Below are 17,186 nucleotides of genomic sequence, written 5' to 3' on the forward strand. Positions count from 1 at the left end.
GTCGGTCACATGGATGGCTCAATTTATGATTGTCAGAAGTTATGACTCTGATGGGTTCATGGTTGTAATTTGAGGACTATTTTTAGTCCTCAAATATCTCATTTGCTTCTTTCTTGATATATCTATATCTTTCTCCCCCTCTAGTCTACTAGCAGTAAAATAGATAGATTAGATTAGATTAGATTAGATTAGATTAGATTAGATTAGATTAGATTAGATAGATAGATAGATAGATAGATGGGATGGGTTAGCAATAGCAACACTTAGATTATATACTGCTTCATAGTGCTTTTACAGCCCTTTCTAAGTGGTTTACAGAGTCAGCATATTCCCCAAACAATCTGAGTCCTCATTTTACCGACTTAAGAGGGATGGAAAGCTGAGTCAATCTTGAGCTGGTCAGAATTGAACTGTTGCAGAGTCAGCCTGCAATACTGCATTCTAATCACTGGCTTCTAGATAGGCAGGCAGTGTTAGGGTTTGATGCTGGATTGAATCATAATGCCAAGCCACTCTTTCTAAAATAAACAACACTTGATAGTTCATAGATTACATAAACGATAGTTTGTAAATCATTGTGGCTTGAGTCACGCAACATATGAATGCATATATATTCAGCAGTATGAATTAACGTGGTACATGAACCATTCTATTTTCTTCTTTCTTTCCTCAGTTTTATAAACTATAGCGCAATGTATAAACAATAACATCATTCTCTTTCATTAAAGATCCATCACTAATGGATGAACCTTTCCAGTCTTTACTTTTATTTAGAAAACATAGGTTTTTTTAAAAAAACATTGTTTTTATATCAAACATTGGATTTATTTTGCAAATGATTGTGCCTTGTTGGCAGCATTTGCCTGGATATGTCATATTGATACTTGAGGCAAAAATCTTGAGCCATAATATTTACTTGACCCATGTCTGTTTTGGCTGAATTTGACCAGCTGGAGGAAATTAGAGCTCTGAATACCTCTCCTTGGCTCTCTAAGCCATCTGTTGGGTTATATATGGAAAAAAAATAATGGCATAATCAAACGTTGAGAACATTGGTTTTCATGGCACTTAATTGGAACTTTCAGCTCTAAGATTGGACTATCTTTATATTCATTTGTTATGTAATTGTTGGTTGGGTTTTTTATTTCTATGAAAGGAACTCATTGGAAGGTCAAATTATTCTTAAACTGTATCTAATATAGCCTAATGCATTTCTTATGTTTAATCTTTATCCCACATTGTATTGTCCACTATACAGATATCCTCAGCTGTTTGCAGCAGGAATGTTATCAGGGGTGTTTACCACTGCAATTATGGCACCAGGAGAAAGGATCAAGTGCCTACTACAGGTAAGAGATGAAGTTTTCCATGCTGCATCCCACAACTGAACAATATCTTGCTTTCCACATTATTTATCTTTCTTTAGGATAAGCGAGCATATTCATAATCATAATCTTGTTCACAACATGATTTTCTAAATTTTTGATATGCCCATGTCAGTGTAGATATGTATGTGTCAGGGTTCCAAGGAACACCCCCAACGAAATAAAGCTCTGAGGCTTGAGGTTCCTCAAAGTTCCAATTTATTAGAGATGTCATGTTGGCACAGCTGGGAAAATCCGAAACTGAAAGCTTCCAGGTTTTCCACACCCAGTTGACAGTTCACAGCCCTGCCCCACACCCACAAGTTCATCACATTGTCCAATCAACTCTTCACACTCGATTGGATACACTCTTCAGGCAGTCTACATCAGACGCAAGCAGAAGTCCTTGAATACAGAATGTTGTTATGACTAACTTTCTACCGCTCCAACAACAATCTCCTCCCAACTTCCCCAGCTAAAATCTGTTGCAGTTAAGAAGCAAATAGAAAATTGCCTTCCAAAACTGACAGTTATGTATGTATGTATGTATGTATGTATGTATGTATGTATGTATGTAAAAAGAGAGAGAGAGAGGAGAGGGAGAGAGAGAATATATGCAAACATTTAGATAAAAATATTATGTGTATGGGAGATAAAAATGTTCAAATTTCAGAACACGTCTTGTCTCCTGTAACTATCTGTATTCCAATTTCCTTAGCATTGTTTCATTGTGATATTAGATTCCTCTGATGGCTAAAACTGGGGCCCAGAAGTAATTAGAGAAGCAAGATAGGCAAAGTTGGAAATCTTCTTGTCTGGTTAGAGATTTAATTAATTCTGTCCTGAGCAACATTCTCCCATTAAGATTGAAAATCCTGGCATATCTATGCACATTATATCAGTAGATGGGATCTCCTTTGAAACACACTCAATTCTGGTGACTTCATGGACAAGCCAACGCAGTTTTTCTGGCAATAATCTAACCGTGATTGATCACTCCCTTCTTCTGGTAGGTCTTTCAAGGGTCTAATCTAACTTAAATCCTGATATTCCTGGGAAGTGTCCCATGCAAGTACAAACCAGCCCTGACCATAGCTTTTCAGTTTAGACAACTACATCCAAGCATGCTGCTTGCTGGGGCTTATACATAATAGTTGGATTAATATTGTGGCTGAGTTCATACTACGTCAAAAAATAGGTAGTCCTCATGTTATGACTGTCACTGAGCCTCACAATTACCTCCATGATGGGCATAAGGCGGCTCATCACCAGATGACCAGCCCCAATTTTTTGTAACTGTCATTAAGCAAACATCTTAGTTGTAAAGTGAGCAGGCCGGTTTAGCTCACGCTGGTAAAAGCCTGTTATTAAGGCTTATTAAGAACACAGTAGCCTGCAATTACTGCAGGTTCGAGCCCGGCCCAAGGTTGACTCAGCCTTCCATCCTTTATAAGGTAGGTAAAATGAGGACCCAGATTGTTGGGGGGGCAATAAGTTGACTTTGTAAAAATATACAAATAGAATGAGACTATTGCCTTATACACTGTAAGCCGCCCTGAGTCTTCGGAGAAGGGCGGGGTATAAATGTAAACAAAAAAAACAAAAAAAAAGGACAGTTGCAAAGCAAATTCATTCATTTCATTTATTTATTTATATCCCGCCTTTATTTTCACAAATAACTCAAGGTAGTGAACATATCCAACACATTTTCCTCCTCCTGTTTTCCCCACAACAACCACCCTAGGAAATGAGTTTGGCTGAAAAAGAGCAACTGGCCCAAAGTCACCCACCTAGCTTTCATGGCTAAAGCGGGACCTGAACTCACAGTCTCTTGCTTTCTAGTCTGGTGCCTTAACCACTAGACCAAGGGTCTGCAACCTTAACACTCAAAAGAGCCATTTGGACCCATTTTCCATTGAAAAGAAAACACTGGGAGCCACAAAACCTGGGTGGGCATGGCCAACTCAATGTCACTCATTTCCACCAGTCACATGACACACACCCCCAGCCACGCCTACCCAGCCGGTCATTAGGGCAGAGAACCGGTTGTTAAAAAACACTGGGAACCACAAAGCTTTTTTGACATCGCTCTCTTCCCCCTCCCTCCCTCCCCCTCTCTCTGTCCATGGCCGCTTCTCCATCCCCCACTGTCACTCTTACCTTCTCAGGTCAGGCGAGGAGTGACTGGGAGGAGAGGGCGAGGCCAGCCAGTGGTGGGATCACCCGACAGGGAGTCACAGCAGAGGGCCCAAAGAGCCACATGTGGCTGACACCCGCACTAGAACAACCTGGCTCTCAGTTTGCAGCAGTTGCTAAGCGAACCCATTGTTCGCTATGAAGTGTTTTTTTTCCCAGAAACCAGAAGCAAATGACACTTTCTGGGAAAAAGTCATAAATCACGATCACATGACGGCAGGGCATGGCAAACAGCCATAAGTGCAAACTAGTTGCTGAGTGCCCAAAATGTGTTCACGTGACCACTGAACAGCCTGGACATTGCAGCTGGGTCATAAGTAGCTTGTGTGGGGGGTAGCTGTTGTAACTTTGAGCAGTCACCAAATAACTGGTCATAAGTCGAGGTCTACCGGTAATTTTTTAAAAGTATTCATTTAATGTGTTGTGGGAATCCAGCTAACTGCACTTTATTCAGCAATTTAAAGTTAAGCAAACCATGGCTTAGCAAGATGTATGAACCCTGTTAAAGTATCAGTGAAACATGGCCAATTTTATATGTAGCTGTTATGTTGTCTTTGTGTTTTTAAAACTGGTCTGTTCCTTACAGTCAAGGCAGGGTCAAGTCAATGGACCAGAAGAGTCTCTTGTTCCCTTCCTTCAAAACCTTTTCTGTGGGAATTAAAAAAAAAAGAAACTTGTCCATTGTGAAGAAAAATAAGTAGCTCGGACTACGGTTGTTCTATTCCATTTAAAAGTTCTTCTCTAAAATAGCCCAACCTTCTGTTATCTTAAAAGTTTTGTCTGTCACAACTCCTTGTTACTCTGCTCCTTGTCCTTTTAACATCCTATCGCCATGATGGGCCACAGGTGGCACACAATGCCCTCTCTGTGTGCATGTGAGCCGTCGCCCCAGTTCAGCTCCGCTACGCTTATGTGCGCACCTCCTGCCAGTCAGCTGGCCATTGGGTCTCTGCCATGCGTGTGTGGCGGCCAGGGCACATGCAGAGGGCCATGAGTGCATGCTTGGGGGCAGGGCATGTGCGGTGGCACATGTGCCCTCGCAGATGTGCCCTCGCAGGGGGTGGGGCGCATGCACGGGGGCTGCGCAAGCATTGCATTTGGAGGGTTTGGGCGCACACATGCGCACTTTGGGCATTCAGTCCAGAAAAGGTTAGCCATCGCTGTCGTATCTCTTTATTTTCAGATATATTTTGAAAGTTTTCTAAGACAAAGTCCCAGTTACAATTATGGATAACGTTCTTCACAAAAGTGTCTACTGGGGCTTCTTGAACGGGTAGAGCTATTAGAAGCCTGCTGTGGGTGCCTTAAACAGCTAGAAAAACTTTCTGGGGGAAATGGCAGCTATGGGTTTGTTTGTTTGTTTGTTTGTTTTCATTTTTTTTTAACCATTTTGGTGCATAATCAACAAACTCCTGATTGAATCTCATCTCATGGGAATTTCTTAGGAAAAGTTTAGATGCACAGACTCCTTTCAACAGTACCTTAGATTTAGGAAGACTGAATTATTTAAGGAATAGTAGGTTATAATTGATGAGGCCATTATTTTTTTTTAACCATTTAGATCCAAGCAGCCTCTGGTGAAAAAAAATATGCTGGCCCCTTGGACTGTGCCAAACAACTGTATCGTGAAGCTGGCATTCGAGGCGTGTACAAAGGAACAGTGCTCACACTCATGAGAGGTAGTTTGTGGAGAATTGTTCTTAAAATAATTGAACTATAAAAGCACCCTCTCCCAATGTCTTTTTTAAAACCCTGTTTACGTAGCACACTTGACTAGATAATTATAGAGCGGCGATTAGTGTATCATGCAAGTCTAATCCCTGCAGAGTTAGCTGGCTGAATTAAATCAGATTTTGAATTCAAGATCTGAATTCATAAATCCAATGAACTCCGCAGGAATTTGATTTAGTCCCAAATACACCTAATTCAGAGGTAATATTCAGCAGGTCTTGACCAGTTCTGGAGAACCGGTATCGGAAATTTTGAGTAGTTTGGAGAACCGGTAAATACCACCTCTGACTGGCCCCGCTCCCATCTATTCTCTGCCACCCGAGTCCCAGCTGATCAGGAGGAAATGGGGATTTTGCAGTATCCTTCCCCTGGAGTGCAGTGGGAATGGAGATTTTACAGTATCCTTCCCCTGCCATGCCCACCAAGCCATGCCCAGAGAACCGGTAATAAAAAAAAATTGAATCCCACCACTGACCCAATCCCATGTTTCTAAGGTCCTTTTCTACTGCCATTCTGACAAATTGTAGACACACGGGGAGAAGGATAAAAAAATGAACAAAAATGGGAGGTAGGCAGGTAGGGTCCTTCAGACCTGTTGTCCATGGGAGGTTGCTTGTGACCATGCCACCACAGTTGTACAGATAGTCCTCGATTGGCAACCATTCATTTAGTGACTGAAGTTACAGCAGGGCTGAAAACACATGATCAGTTTTCATACTTACAACCATGGTCGCATGATCAAAATTTGGGTGTTTGGCAACTGGCATGTATTTATGACAGTTGCACTGTCCCCGGGGTCATGTCATCACAATTTGTAACCTTCCCAGCCGGCTTCTGACAAGCAAAATCAATGTAGGAAGCCAGATTCGCTTAATGACTGCATGATTCACTTACCAACTGCAGTCACTTGCTTTAACAACTGTGGCAAAAAAAAGGTTGGGAAATGGGGCAAAGCTCATTTAACAACTGCCTTGCTTAGCAACAGAAATTTTGGCCTTGGTTGTGATCATAATTAAGGACTACCTGTATTTTCTTTTATTAGAAAATTGCTTACTCCCCCCCACAAAAGAAACTGAGGCCTCCTTTTCACTAGCTACAAGGACGAAGATGATAGTTTATACATTAAAGAGCCCAATGTGATTTAATCTTATGTCCAGCCATAAGAGAGGGAATGACAGAAACATTTCTGTTGTGTGAACAGTGCGTTTTTATCTTAACGTAATGTTTATTTACAGTATTTAAAAAATTATTGTTCAGCTCACACACAATGACTCTGGATGGCTTACAACATTAAAAATCCGTAGTATAAAATTCCTAGCCCTTTCCCTGCTATAGTGACAACAAACATAAACTGTTCTGTCCCCCTTCGCCTCCGTCCGAGCGATAGCTTACTTAGTTGGAACCATCAGCTCTGGCAGCAAAATAGCAAGTGTCTGCCAAGTGTCTCTGTTTTCTCCCCCAACGCCGATGAGTCACCCAGGAACAAACTTCAGTTCTTAGTTAAGCAGTTAATTTGCCTGCTATGAAGAGGCACAGCAGTTCTTGCTGCCTTTATATTCTGTGGGCTGTGGCTCCATGACTCAGCACTTCCTAGGCCTGCCCCACACCTGCTTCTGTTGTTCCCGCCTCTCCTGCCTACAAAACCTAGGGTCCAGCCAGGTCTGATTGCCATCAGCTGGGTCTGGAGGCGTGGCCTGGGGGGGGAAAAGTCAGGGGACGGAGGCCTTGTGATCTCTTCCACCTGGCCTGCCACTGGCTTCTGGAACTGAGCCAGGGAAGCCGGTGCTCTGGAGGTAAGTCCTGACGGCCCTTCCCCCTCACTTTCCAAGTCACTTTCTGGCAGGAGGCCAGGCTTGGGGGGCGCAGACACAACACAAACCAGCCACATGGTCAGATCTATATCAATTTGAGGTTCCCAGGCCTGCTGACAGAACCAAGTCTTCAGGGCCTTCTGGAAAAGTACCCATGTTTCCTGAAAATAAGACCCGGTCTTATATTTTTGGGTGGGACTCCAAAATAACCACTAGGCAGGGGTCTGCAAACTTGGCTCTTTTAAGGCTTGTGGACTTCAACTCCCAGAGTTCCTCAGCCAGCAATGCCATTATTATAATTCTGCTTACAGAAAGCTGGCAGGTTTTATCCTTTTTGGCCTTGCCAATGTGGGCGGTTGTGTCTCTCATTTTTCTAAGTTGGCTCTGTTTATTGGACCAGATGTTCCAGCCAGTGGGATGTACTTCATGACCTATGAATGGCTGAAAAGTATTTTGACACCTCAGGGGCAGAGGTAAGGAGAATGCTGGGTTTCTCACAAGAACAGCTAAGAAAAATATTTTTATTCTGAAGTAAGAGCTTCATAATAATAGTTCAATGAGATGGGCAAAGGATTATTGCTTTGAGTCGCTTGACACCGAGATGGGTGGCATATAAATTTAAGACATAAATAGTGAATAATATAATTTGGCATTGATAAAAAATGTTTTTAGGGATCAAGCCAGTGCATCTGATAAGGAAGGCTAATGGATTCATCAGCATAATCTACCATGAGTCATAATGTAGCATATATGGCACGAAGACAGAATTACTGGATTTCTATATTGTGAAAAGCCATGGTTTGATTAAATATACCGTATTTTTTGGACTATAAGACACACTCTTCCCCCCCCCCCCAAAATTGGGTGGAGATGTCTGTGTGTCTTCTAGAGCAAATATTGTGGCGGGGGGGAGGGGTGGTTGGTGGGGCGGCGCTTAGCTGTTCTAGGCAGTGAGGTTTGCCGCCTATCACTGCTGCCTGTTCACAGCGATCGGCAGCAAATGGGCTGTGGCAAATAGGGCAGTGATGGGCCGTGGCAAATGGGCCACAGTGAATGGGCCGTGGCGGTGGTGAACGGGTCGCAGAGGCAGAGGCAGATTTTTTTTTCTTGCTTTCCTCCTCTAAAGCTAATGTGTGTCTTATAGTCCGGAGCATCTTATAGTCCGAAAAATACGGTAATTTGTTGAATAAGCCACTGTTAGCTATAATTTCAATACCTTCATGTCAAACATTAGGCTTTAACTCAGGGATTATATGAATCTACATACAGTTAGAAGCTTTTATTCTAACAACAAATCGGAAAAGGACATTTTCTTCTTTCAGCACAGTACAGTTTGAAGAGTATCAGCCTGGCTTCTTGCTGAATCTGTAGCAATTTGACTTAGATTGGCTAGTTCTGACAATATAAGTCAATTGTATTGTAACTTAACCTTGATGTGCCAGTGGTTGTAGCAGTAACTTTTTCTACAGAGATCCTGGCAAAGAAGTAGCCTTCTGCTGGGCAAATACAGGTATTCCTCTACTTACGACAAAATTTCTCTTGCTAAGCAAGACAGCTGTTAAGTGAGTTTTGCCCCACTTTACGACTGTTAAGTGAATCACTGCAGTTGTTACATTAGCAACACGGTTGTTAAGGCTTCCCCATTGACTTTGCTTGTCAGAAGGTCTCAAAAGGTGATCATATCACCCCGGGACATTGCAACCGTCATAAATACATCCCAGTTGACTAGCATCTGAATTTTGATCATGTGACCATGGGGATACTGTAACAATCGTAAGTGTGAAAAAATGGTCGTAAGTCACTTTTTTCAGTACAGTAGTCAACAAACAAACTGTTGTAATTCGAGGACTACCTGTCCAGCCCATTTTGAAGTAAAACTGCTGATTTCACCTGAAGAAATTGCTTACCTTTGCCACCGCCCCCCTTGTGAGTCTGAATGAGATGTTCCCAATCTTTCTTTTCTTCTATTTCTTTTTAGTAGCCATTTAGATGAATTCATGCTTGCCCTTTTTCTGCCCATCTCCTGCTTTCCGCAGTGTCAGTGACCTCAGTGTACCCAGAATCCTCTTTGCTGGAGGCATGGCAGGGATCTTCAACTGGGCTGTGGGAATCCCGCCTGATGTGCTGAAGTCACGATTCCAGACAGGTAAGTTCACTGAGGCTCTCCTAAAGATGATAGAAGGAAGATTTAAAAGTATCATAGGATTTGTGGAGAAAAGTTTTCAATAGTTTTTATACAAGTAGTCCTCATTTAACAAATCACCTTGTTTAGCAACCATTCTCAGTTACCAGCATAAGAGCCGTGGTGGCGCAGTGGTTAGAGTGCAGTACTGCAGGTTACTTCTGCTGACTGCTGGCTGCCTGAAATTTGGCAGTTCGAATCTCACCGGCTCATGGTTGACTCAGCCTTCCATTCTTTCGAGGTGGGTAAAATGAGGACCCAGATTGTTGGGGGCAATATGCTGACTGTGTAAACCGCTTGGAGAGGGTGTAAAGCGCCATGAAGCCGTATATAAGCCTAAAAGCTATTGCTACCACAGTGATGATGAATCCTTGCATTTATGATCTTTGCACATCTGTAATGCAAAGGGAAGCTGAAGTAAGAGGGCAAATACAGTGGTGGTTTCACTTAGCAACAGCTCTGCTTAATGACCAAATTGCCAGCCCCAGCTGTGGTCATTAAATGAGGACTGGTTGTCAAAGGCGTTGAGAGCAGATCTGACTCCAAATACTTAATTCTTTCCTATTAAATCAGGCAAAACAATAATTGAAAAAATTCACTTTTTTTTTTTTTTTGCGGCTGATTTCCTCTTCTGCGCCATTTTTTTTGTAAGCGCCAAATTTCCAAAATTAGGTTTGGGTCACGACCAAATTGGGTTGCAACCAAAGTTATGGAATGAATTACAGTCGTGACCAGAGGTTCTACTGTATGGAGGTGTCCTTGGTGCCCTCTGAGCTTGTTTGTCTTCTTGTAAATGTTTGCAAGAAAACAAGCACCAAAAACCTTATTTCAACCTTGAGTTACGAATATTCTTCTTTATATTTAGAGGAACATGGAGGGTTAATATCAACAACTCTCCTTCTTCCCTCTCTATTCTCTGAACTGCGTTGTCATCCAATTGTATTCCCATGAGAATGCACAGTTGAAGATTAGATCTTTAAGCACACATTTGCTTATAATATTTCCTGGAACTCTTCTGAAAACCATTCCTGGGCAACAGTCCATGACAGTCTCTGGTTTAATCTGGTGCTAGATGTGGTATTTGCATTTTCTTAGGTGGGTTGGCTAAGGCTAATGGTGCAGAACACATTCTCATTGTTCTGCTCCATTCCCGCCTCTCTTCTAATTGCTATCTTTAATGTGTATAATTCTGGTCACCATAGAAATTGGAGTAGAAGGAGAGTAGAGTACAATCCTTGTTAGGGATAGTCTTCGTTAGCACCCGTTCGCTGTTACAGTGTTAAGGCATTTGCCTTGACTGAACAGGCAAATGACTAATTACAAGATAATTACAGATACGCCTCAACTTACTACTGGTTGCTTAGTGACTCTATGAAGTTACCCGTGGACCCTTCAAATGGTACTTATGGCCCAATTTCATAGTTCCGATGGTCGGCCCTGCCTCTCTTGGTCACATGACCCTATTTTGGATGCTCGGCAACAGGCCTGCATTTATAGCTGTTTGCAGCATCCCACAGTCATGTGGCCACAATTTTACAATATTATTGCCAAAAAATTTCCTTTTCTTCTAGTTTTTAGCAAAAACTCCCGATGGTGAACTATGGATTCACTTAACAACTGCTGCCAAAAAGGTCATAAAATCAGGTTGTTCATTTCATAACCCATCATGACTTACCACTGTATTTGGCAGGCTCCATTATGGTCATAAGTCAAGGACTACCTGCAGTTGTGTCCAAAGTTGTTCATGCGAGAAATAATGCTTCATAGGATGGACATTAGTGAAAACTTTTTTTCCTTTTCTTCTTTCTTTCCTTTTTACATTTATATTCTTTTGCCAGTTTTTATTCTCTCCCTCTTTTACATTTGCAAAATAGGCTGTGTGCAGCCTATTAAAATGTTTACTACAAAGAGTGTGTCTTACTTTTTTTTTTCCTAACTGATGTGGAGGGGAAGTTCCATGCTTCACAGCCTGCCCGGAACACAAGTTTCTTATCCCTTGTGCATTAACAAAAAAAATAAATTTCTACCAAATCGATTGGAGAAGAGAGATGAGGCAACTTGTCATTCTGCCAGTCTCTTGGCTCCCACAGTTTTGCACAGGAAGGAGTTTTATTTCTTTTTTTTTTTCCATCAGCAATTACTGAAAAAAGGAAAGCATTTTCAAACGTTCTCAGTTAACCCTCTCACTTGCTTCCTAGAAATTCAGGCAGGTTGATAAATCTAAGACTTCTGTAAGCAGTAGGGGCAGGGACTATTGTCTTGCTTTGGTAGTGCAGAAATGTGAAAAATCTTCCCTCATAGTAATAGTTTATTTTATTTATAATTACTTATAAAATTTGTTGGCCACTCAACTTACCAAACAGTAACTCTGGGCAGCTTACAGTCATAAAAATGTGTTTATACGTCTAAAGCTGATCACCAACACTTTGAATTGCACCCGGAAGCAGACTGGCAACCAGTGCAGCTTGTGGAGCAGTGGTGTTAGAGGAGCCATTTTTGATCCCCCCCTCAAATTGTCCGCACTGCTGCATTCTGCACCAGTTTTAGCTTCCGAATGCTCTCCAAGGGTGACCCCACGTCGAGCGCGTTACAATAGTCCAACTGCGAGATGATTAGGGACTGAACCATTGAGCCCAGGGAATCAGTTAACTGTTGTTAACTGAGGAGCATTATGGCAAGAGATAGCAATAAAGAGGATTGGGAAAGAAAGAAAGAGGAAGTTTGATGAAAGCCTCTAGGGCAGTGATGGCTAACCTTTTTGCCATCATGTGCCAAAAGTGGGGGGAGTGTGGGGGGGCTGCGCATGCGTACCCACACCCATAATTCTGTGCCCCCCACGCATGCGCACATGACCCTCCCCCACACTCCCCTCTCCTGCTTTTGGCACATGATGGCCCAGTGGGCCCGGTAGACCCATTTTTTGCCCTCCCCAGGCTCCAGAGGCTTTCTAGGAAGGCCTCCGGGGGGATAGGGAAGGTTGTTTTTACCCTCCCCAGGCTCCTCAAAAGGCTCTGGAGCCTTGGGAGTGAAAAATGGGCCTTCCCCACCTCCCCAAGGCCTTCTGGAGGCTGGAAACAGCTGTCGTGTCCCACTCCTCCACTGACGACCGGGTCAGGGAAATCCGAATCAGGCGTGCCTCTGCAGCTCTGCCAAAGTCCTAGCAAAGTTCTCAAGGCAGGCAGGAGACCAGAAAGTGACTTCAGCAAGATATGTTAGACTTTGCCTGACTCAGAGAATGCCAGAAAGCAGATCCTTTATATAGGCCATGGGGTGTGGCTCCATGACTCAGCACTTATCCAGGCCTGCCCCTCCCCTCCTTCTGTCGCCGCCGCCTATCAATTCTTCTGAAGCGAGGGTCACTCCAGTCTGCAGCTGTTGGCAATTGACCTTCCTCAGGCTCACATGCTGTGGGGGAGGGGTCTAGTTGCTCCGTTTGCCTGGGCATGGAGCCAGAGCTGGGGGCTGGAGGTACTTCTTCCTCCTCAGCCTGTCTGGGCATGGAGCCAGGGCTGGGGCCGGGAGGCATACTAGGACATTCCTCAGCGTTCGGAAGCAGATAAGAAGGCCCCGGCTGCGGTGAAAGCGGGCGAGACACAACAACAGCCTGTCTCCCTACTTTTGGTGGGCCCAGAAGGCCTGAAAATCAGCTGGCCAATGCGTGCTGGAGCTAAGCTCGCATGCCCACCAATATGGCTCTGCGTGCCACCTGTGGCACGCGTGCCATAAATTCGCCATCACGGCTCTAGGGGGATGAGGTTCACGAAATGCGTTTTGCGTTTTTCTACAGCTCCTCCAGGGAAGTATCCCAATGGCTTCAGAGACGTCCTGCGGGAGCTTGTTCGAGAGGAGGGAGTGTTTTCTCTGTACAAGGGATTCAACGCTGTGATGATCAGAGCCTTTCCTGCCAATGCAGTAAGTGAATGCTACCTTTGACTTCCGGTTCATATATTTATTTATTAAATTTGTTGACCGTCCATCTTCTCCAAGGTAACTCTGGGGGGTTTACAATACAGGTAAATCCTCGACGTACAACAGTTCATTTAGTTACCATTCACCGTGGTAATGGCACTGAAAAATAGTGACTTATGACCGTTTTTCCACACTTATGACCGTGACAGCATCCACGCGATCAAAATTCGGACGCTTGGCAACCGACCCCTTTTTATGACAGTTGCACTGTCCTGGGATCACGTGATCCCCTTTTGCGACTTTCTGACAGACAAAGTCAGTGGGGAAGCCAGATTCGCTTTACAGCCTTAACCAGTGCTGTGATTCGCTTAACAATTGTGGCAAGAAAGATCATAAAATGGGACAAAATTCACTTCACAAATATCTTAGGTGAAATATCCCATGGCTTAGGGCCTGGGTACTTACGGGACCGCCTGCTGTTACCTCATGCCTCCCACTGACCTGTACGCTCTCACAGAGAGGGACTTCTCAGGGTGCCGTCCGCCAAGCAATGTCGGCTGGCGGCCCCCAGGGGAAGATCCTTCTCTGTGGGGGCTCCCACCCTCTGGAACGAACTTCCCCCGGGTTTACGCCAAATACCTGACCTTCGGACCTTCCGCCGCGAATTGAAAACACATCTATTTATTTGCGCAGGGCTGGCTTAAATTTTATTGGTTTTAAATTTTCTATTATTAATTTTAAGGGGTTTTTTAGTTTTATATATTTTAAAGTTTTTAGGCCAACTATATAATAAGTTTTTTAATCTGTATTTTAATTGTATATTGTACCGTTCGTTTTATCTTGGCTGTACACCGCCCTGAGTCCTTCGGGAGAAGGGCGGTATAAAAATCGAATAAATAATAATAATAATAATCATCATCATCATCATCATCATCATCATCTCACTTAGCGACAGAAATTTGGGCTCAATTGTAGTTGTAAGCTGAGGATTACCTGTATTAAAAAGATAAAATTTTACAAAACCTATACACAGTAGGAACTAAATAATAATAATAAAAAATACACTATCCTAACTAAAAGATCAGAAGAGGAGGAGTAGGATGAGCGGGGGGTGGGGGAGGAGGGATCCGTTATTAGTCTGTCAACCAGGCCCGATGTGCAGGCCTCGCATTGGAGCCCCAAGCCAGCTGACAGAACCAGGTCTTTAAACTCTTGCGGAAAGCCAGGAAGGTTGCCGGTGACCTCACTCCAGAGGTAATCTCCCTTGGGGCAGTAAGCAGTTCAGCAGATTTTTCCATCAGCAATATAGAATTGCTTTTAGAGTTGGAGAGGTCACATCAGTTTATTCACTTTTAAGGAAGCATTTCAAATGTAGGCTTTGATTTTCCCTTTCCCTACTATTATTTCGATCATACTTTTGTAATCTGCACAGGATAATCAAATCAGATTCTAAGCGGTCACTTGGAGCAACGTATCAGTAATCGAAGAGCAATGGCCGCCTAGAAAGGCAGAAATTTCCTGACAGTTAGAACAATTAATAAGACTTGCCTGCAGAAGTTGTGAATGCTCCAACACTGGAAATTTTAAAGAAAATATTGGATAACCATTTGTCTGAAGTGGTGTAGGGTCTCCTGCCTGGGCAGGAGGTTGGACTAGAAGGCATCCAAGGTCCCTTCCAACTCTGTTATTATTATTAGTGTGTCAATTAAGAAGTATATACCACCCAGATTAAGGATTACCATTAAGTGTATACAACTCCAGAAATAATCTGTACCAGGGGCAGGAGCAATGGCAGAGATGGCTCTTCTCCTCTTAAGAATTAAGACAGAAATGTAAGGAGCGAAGCCTCCCGACAGAGCCATTGAAAAGCACTTTATTTTTTATACATCTGGCCAATTTTACACCAAAAGTATAATATCTTTAGTTAGACTTCTGTATTGATTTATAGGTTTATTCAGTTCTATTAGTTGAATTTAGAAGCCATTTCAATCATCCAAGCAACTGTCGCTATTGTATAGCAATACAGGTAGTCCTCAACTTCATTTATTCAGATGAAATTCAGATGCTTGGTAACTGGTTCATATTTATGACCGTTGCTGGGTCCCAGGGTCATTGAGATCCCCTTTTACGTCCTTCTGACAAGCAAAGTCTGTGAGGAAGCCAGATTCAGATAACAACCTGGTTACTAATTTATCAACTGCAGTGATTCACTTAATAACCAATGGGGCAAAATTCACTTAACAAATCTCTCACTTCACAACAGAAATGTTGGGCTCCATATATAAAATATTCTGCTAAAAATGTGAACAATGTGAATTTATGCATATACTTATATGTATATTTTTTTCAGGCATGCTTCCTCGGCTTTGAAGTTGCCATGAAATTTCTTCACTGGATCGCACCAGGTTTTTGATGACCGACAAGTACGTTCCTAAAGGAACCCAAGGGCAAGGAAAAGAACTGCATTGGAGGAGAAAAATCAGAATTATGAAATAAGCTATAAAATGACTTGTTTTCTATTAATCTTTTTGCCTTACGCTTTCTGGGTGGTGCCCTTTTGCCATTTGGAATCTTGAGCCAAATCTCCTCCTGTGGCGAAATTCAAGAGGACTTCATAATCACACCCTTGCCTTCTCAATTCCAAAGTGGTTATGCTGTTGATAGAAGACCTTGCTGCTATTAACAGGTATTGATGTTTAATTTCCCCTCCCCACATCCCTCATTTTCCTGTGGTGAGCAAAGGAAAATGATTTTAATTTCCAATTTTATATTAATTTTTTAAAAATGCATTGCTGGCTATGGTACCGAGGACATTCCAAGAAGCAATGGGATGTTTGGACTTGGCCATAATGCGCTTAATTCTCAGGATGGAATTTAAGGAATAGATAGCACTGATATAAAAACATGTGATTGTACTTACAGGTATTTGGTGCTGTTTGCCATGGTTTTTTGTTAGTTCCTGTGGACTGAATGGGAACATCTGAACAGTTTTCTATTTCTGTGCATGCCTTATTCATGCCCTAGTAGTCCTTTCTTATACAACACAGTTGTAGTATGTATTGACCGTATGAGCCTCATTTTACTGCCTTCTGGTCTCTGACCCAAAATCCATGGCATACAACTGCTTCTTTGATGTAATTAATATAAAAAGAAAGCCAGCTAGGAGAATAATGCAAAAATGAAACAGCCTTAAAGTCACCAAATATAAATAAGTATTAAATTAGTGAAGACCTGCTATGTGTTTGTGTATGATGAAAAACCTCAAGTAAGTGAACAGCAGAAACGGGGGGGGTGGGGTGGGGGGTTTAAATCCCAGTCACTTTGACTGTCAGTCTAAAAAGGCCTTTCTCTAAATTTATCTTTGCCCTTTCTGGATAACTAATGATATCTTGGGAGGCAGCTTTACAAGAGGTGGACAATCTTCTTGTACATAGCATGCCAGATTATGTATTTTGGTATTCCTATACCTAGGAATGTACTGCAATGGTTCCAAAGCAATTTGTGTTCTATCCCAGCAAGCTTCTAAAGTTGGAGGAGCCTGCCATAGGATAACTAACTACAATGCCATTCTGTTTTAATGTGATCCTGTCTTACATATGGGTTTTTAAGTACGTCCCATGTTCCAACAGTGTTTACAAAATGTTTCACTGGAACATGCTTAGGATTCAATAAAAGTTGTATATTGGTTTTCTTCTTTGTTTTGCATCTTGAAATAGCTATATCAGTACTGGAAACATGCCTCTTTTTCATAGCATTCGGGCAGCTTGAAGAAAAGAGCCTTTGCCGATGGGAAGGGGCTGAGATGTCTGTTAAATTGTATGCGTGAGTGCAGCAACAAAAAGTTGCAGAGTGGAGTGTTCATAAAAAAAATTCATTCTTTTATTCATTTTAGGAGGATATTCAATGCATTTCCATCTAAAATTGACATTTGGGAAATTACCTCAGTTTTCCAAAAAGATATCTTTTTGAGCTTTATTGTAATATGCAATTGTT

At 42.5% G+C, this 17,186-nt stretch overlaps 1 protein-coding gene across 1 annotated transcript in view; it reads left to right on the forward strand.

The window, feature by feature from the left end:
- The window catches only part of SLC25A20 (solute carrier family 25 member 20), a 29,054-nt gene extending 12,174 nt beyond the window's left edge, over positions 1-16,880 (forward strand). Inside the window, exons 4-9 of the mRNA XM_058169810.1 lie at positions 1,259-1,349; positions 5,122-5,239; positions 7,503-7,575; positions 9,139-9,248; positions 13,072-13,196; positions 15,544-16,880. Coding sequence (XP_058025793.1) covers positions 1,259-1,349; positions 5,122-5,239; positions 7,503-7,575; positions 9,139-9,248; positions 13,072-13,196; positions 15,544-15,606 — 580 coding nt within the window. The 3' untranslated portion in view covers positions 15,607-16,880. The remainder of the gene's footprint in view (positions 1-1,258; positions 1,350-5,121; positions 5,240-7,502; positions 7,576-9,138; positions 9,249-13,071; positions 13,197-15,543) is intronic.
- Positions 16,881-17,186: the final 306 nt, after the last annotated feature.

The sequence above is a fragment of the Ahaetulla prasina genome, chromosome 2 (assembly GCF_028640845.1).
Source record: "Ahaetulla prasina isolate Xishuangbanna chromosome 2, ASM2864084v1, whole genome shotgun sequence".
Classification (NCBI taxonomy): Eukaryota; Metazoa; Chordata; class Lepidosauria; order Squamata; family Colubridae; genus Ahaetulla; species Ahaetulla prasina.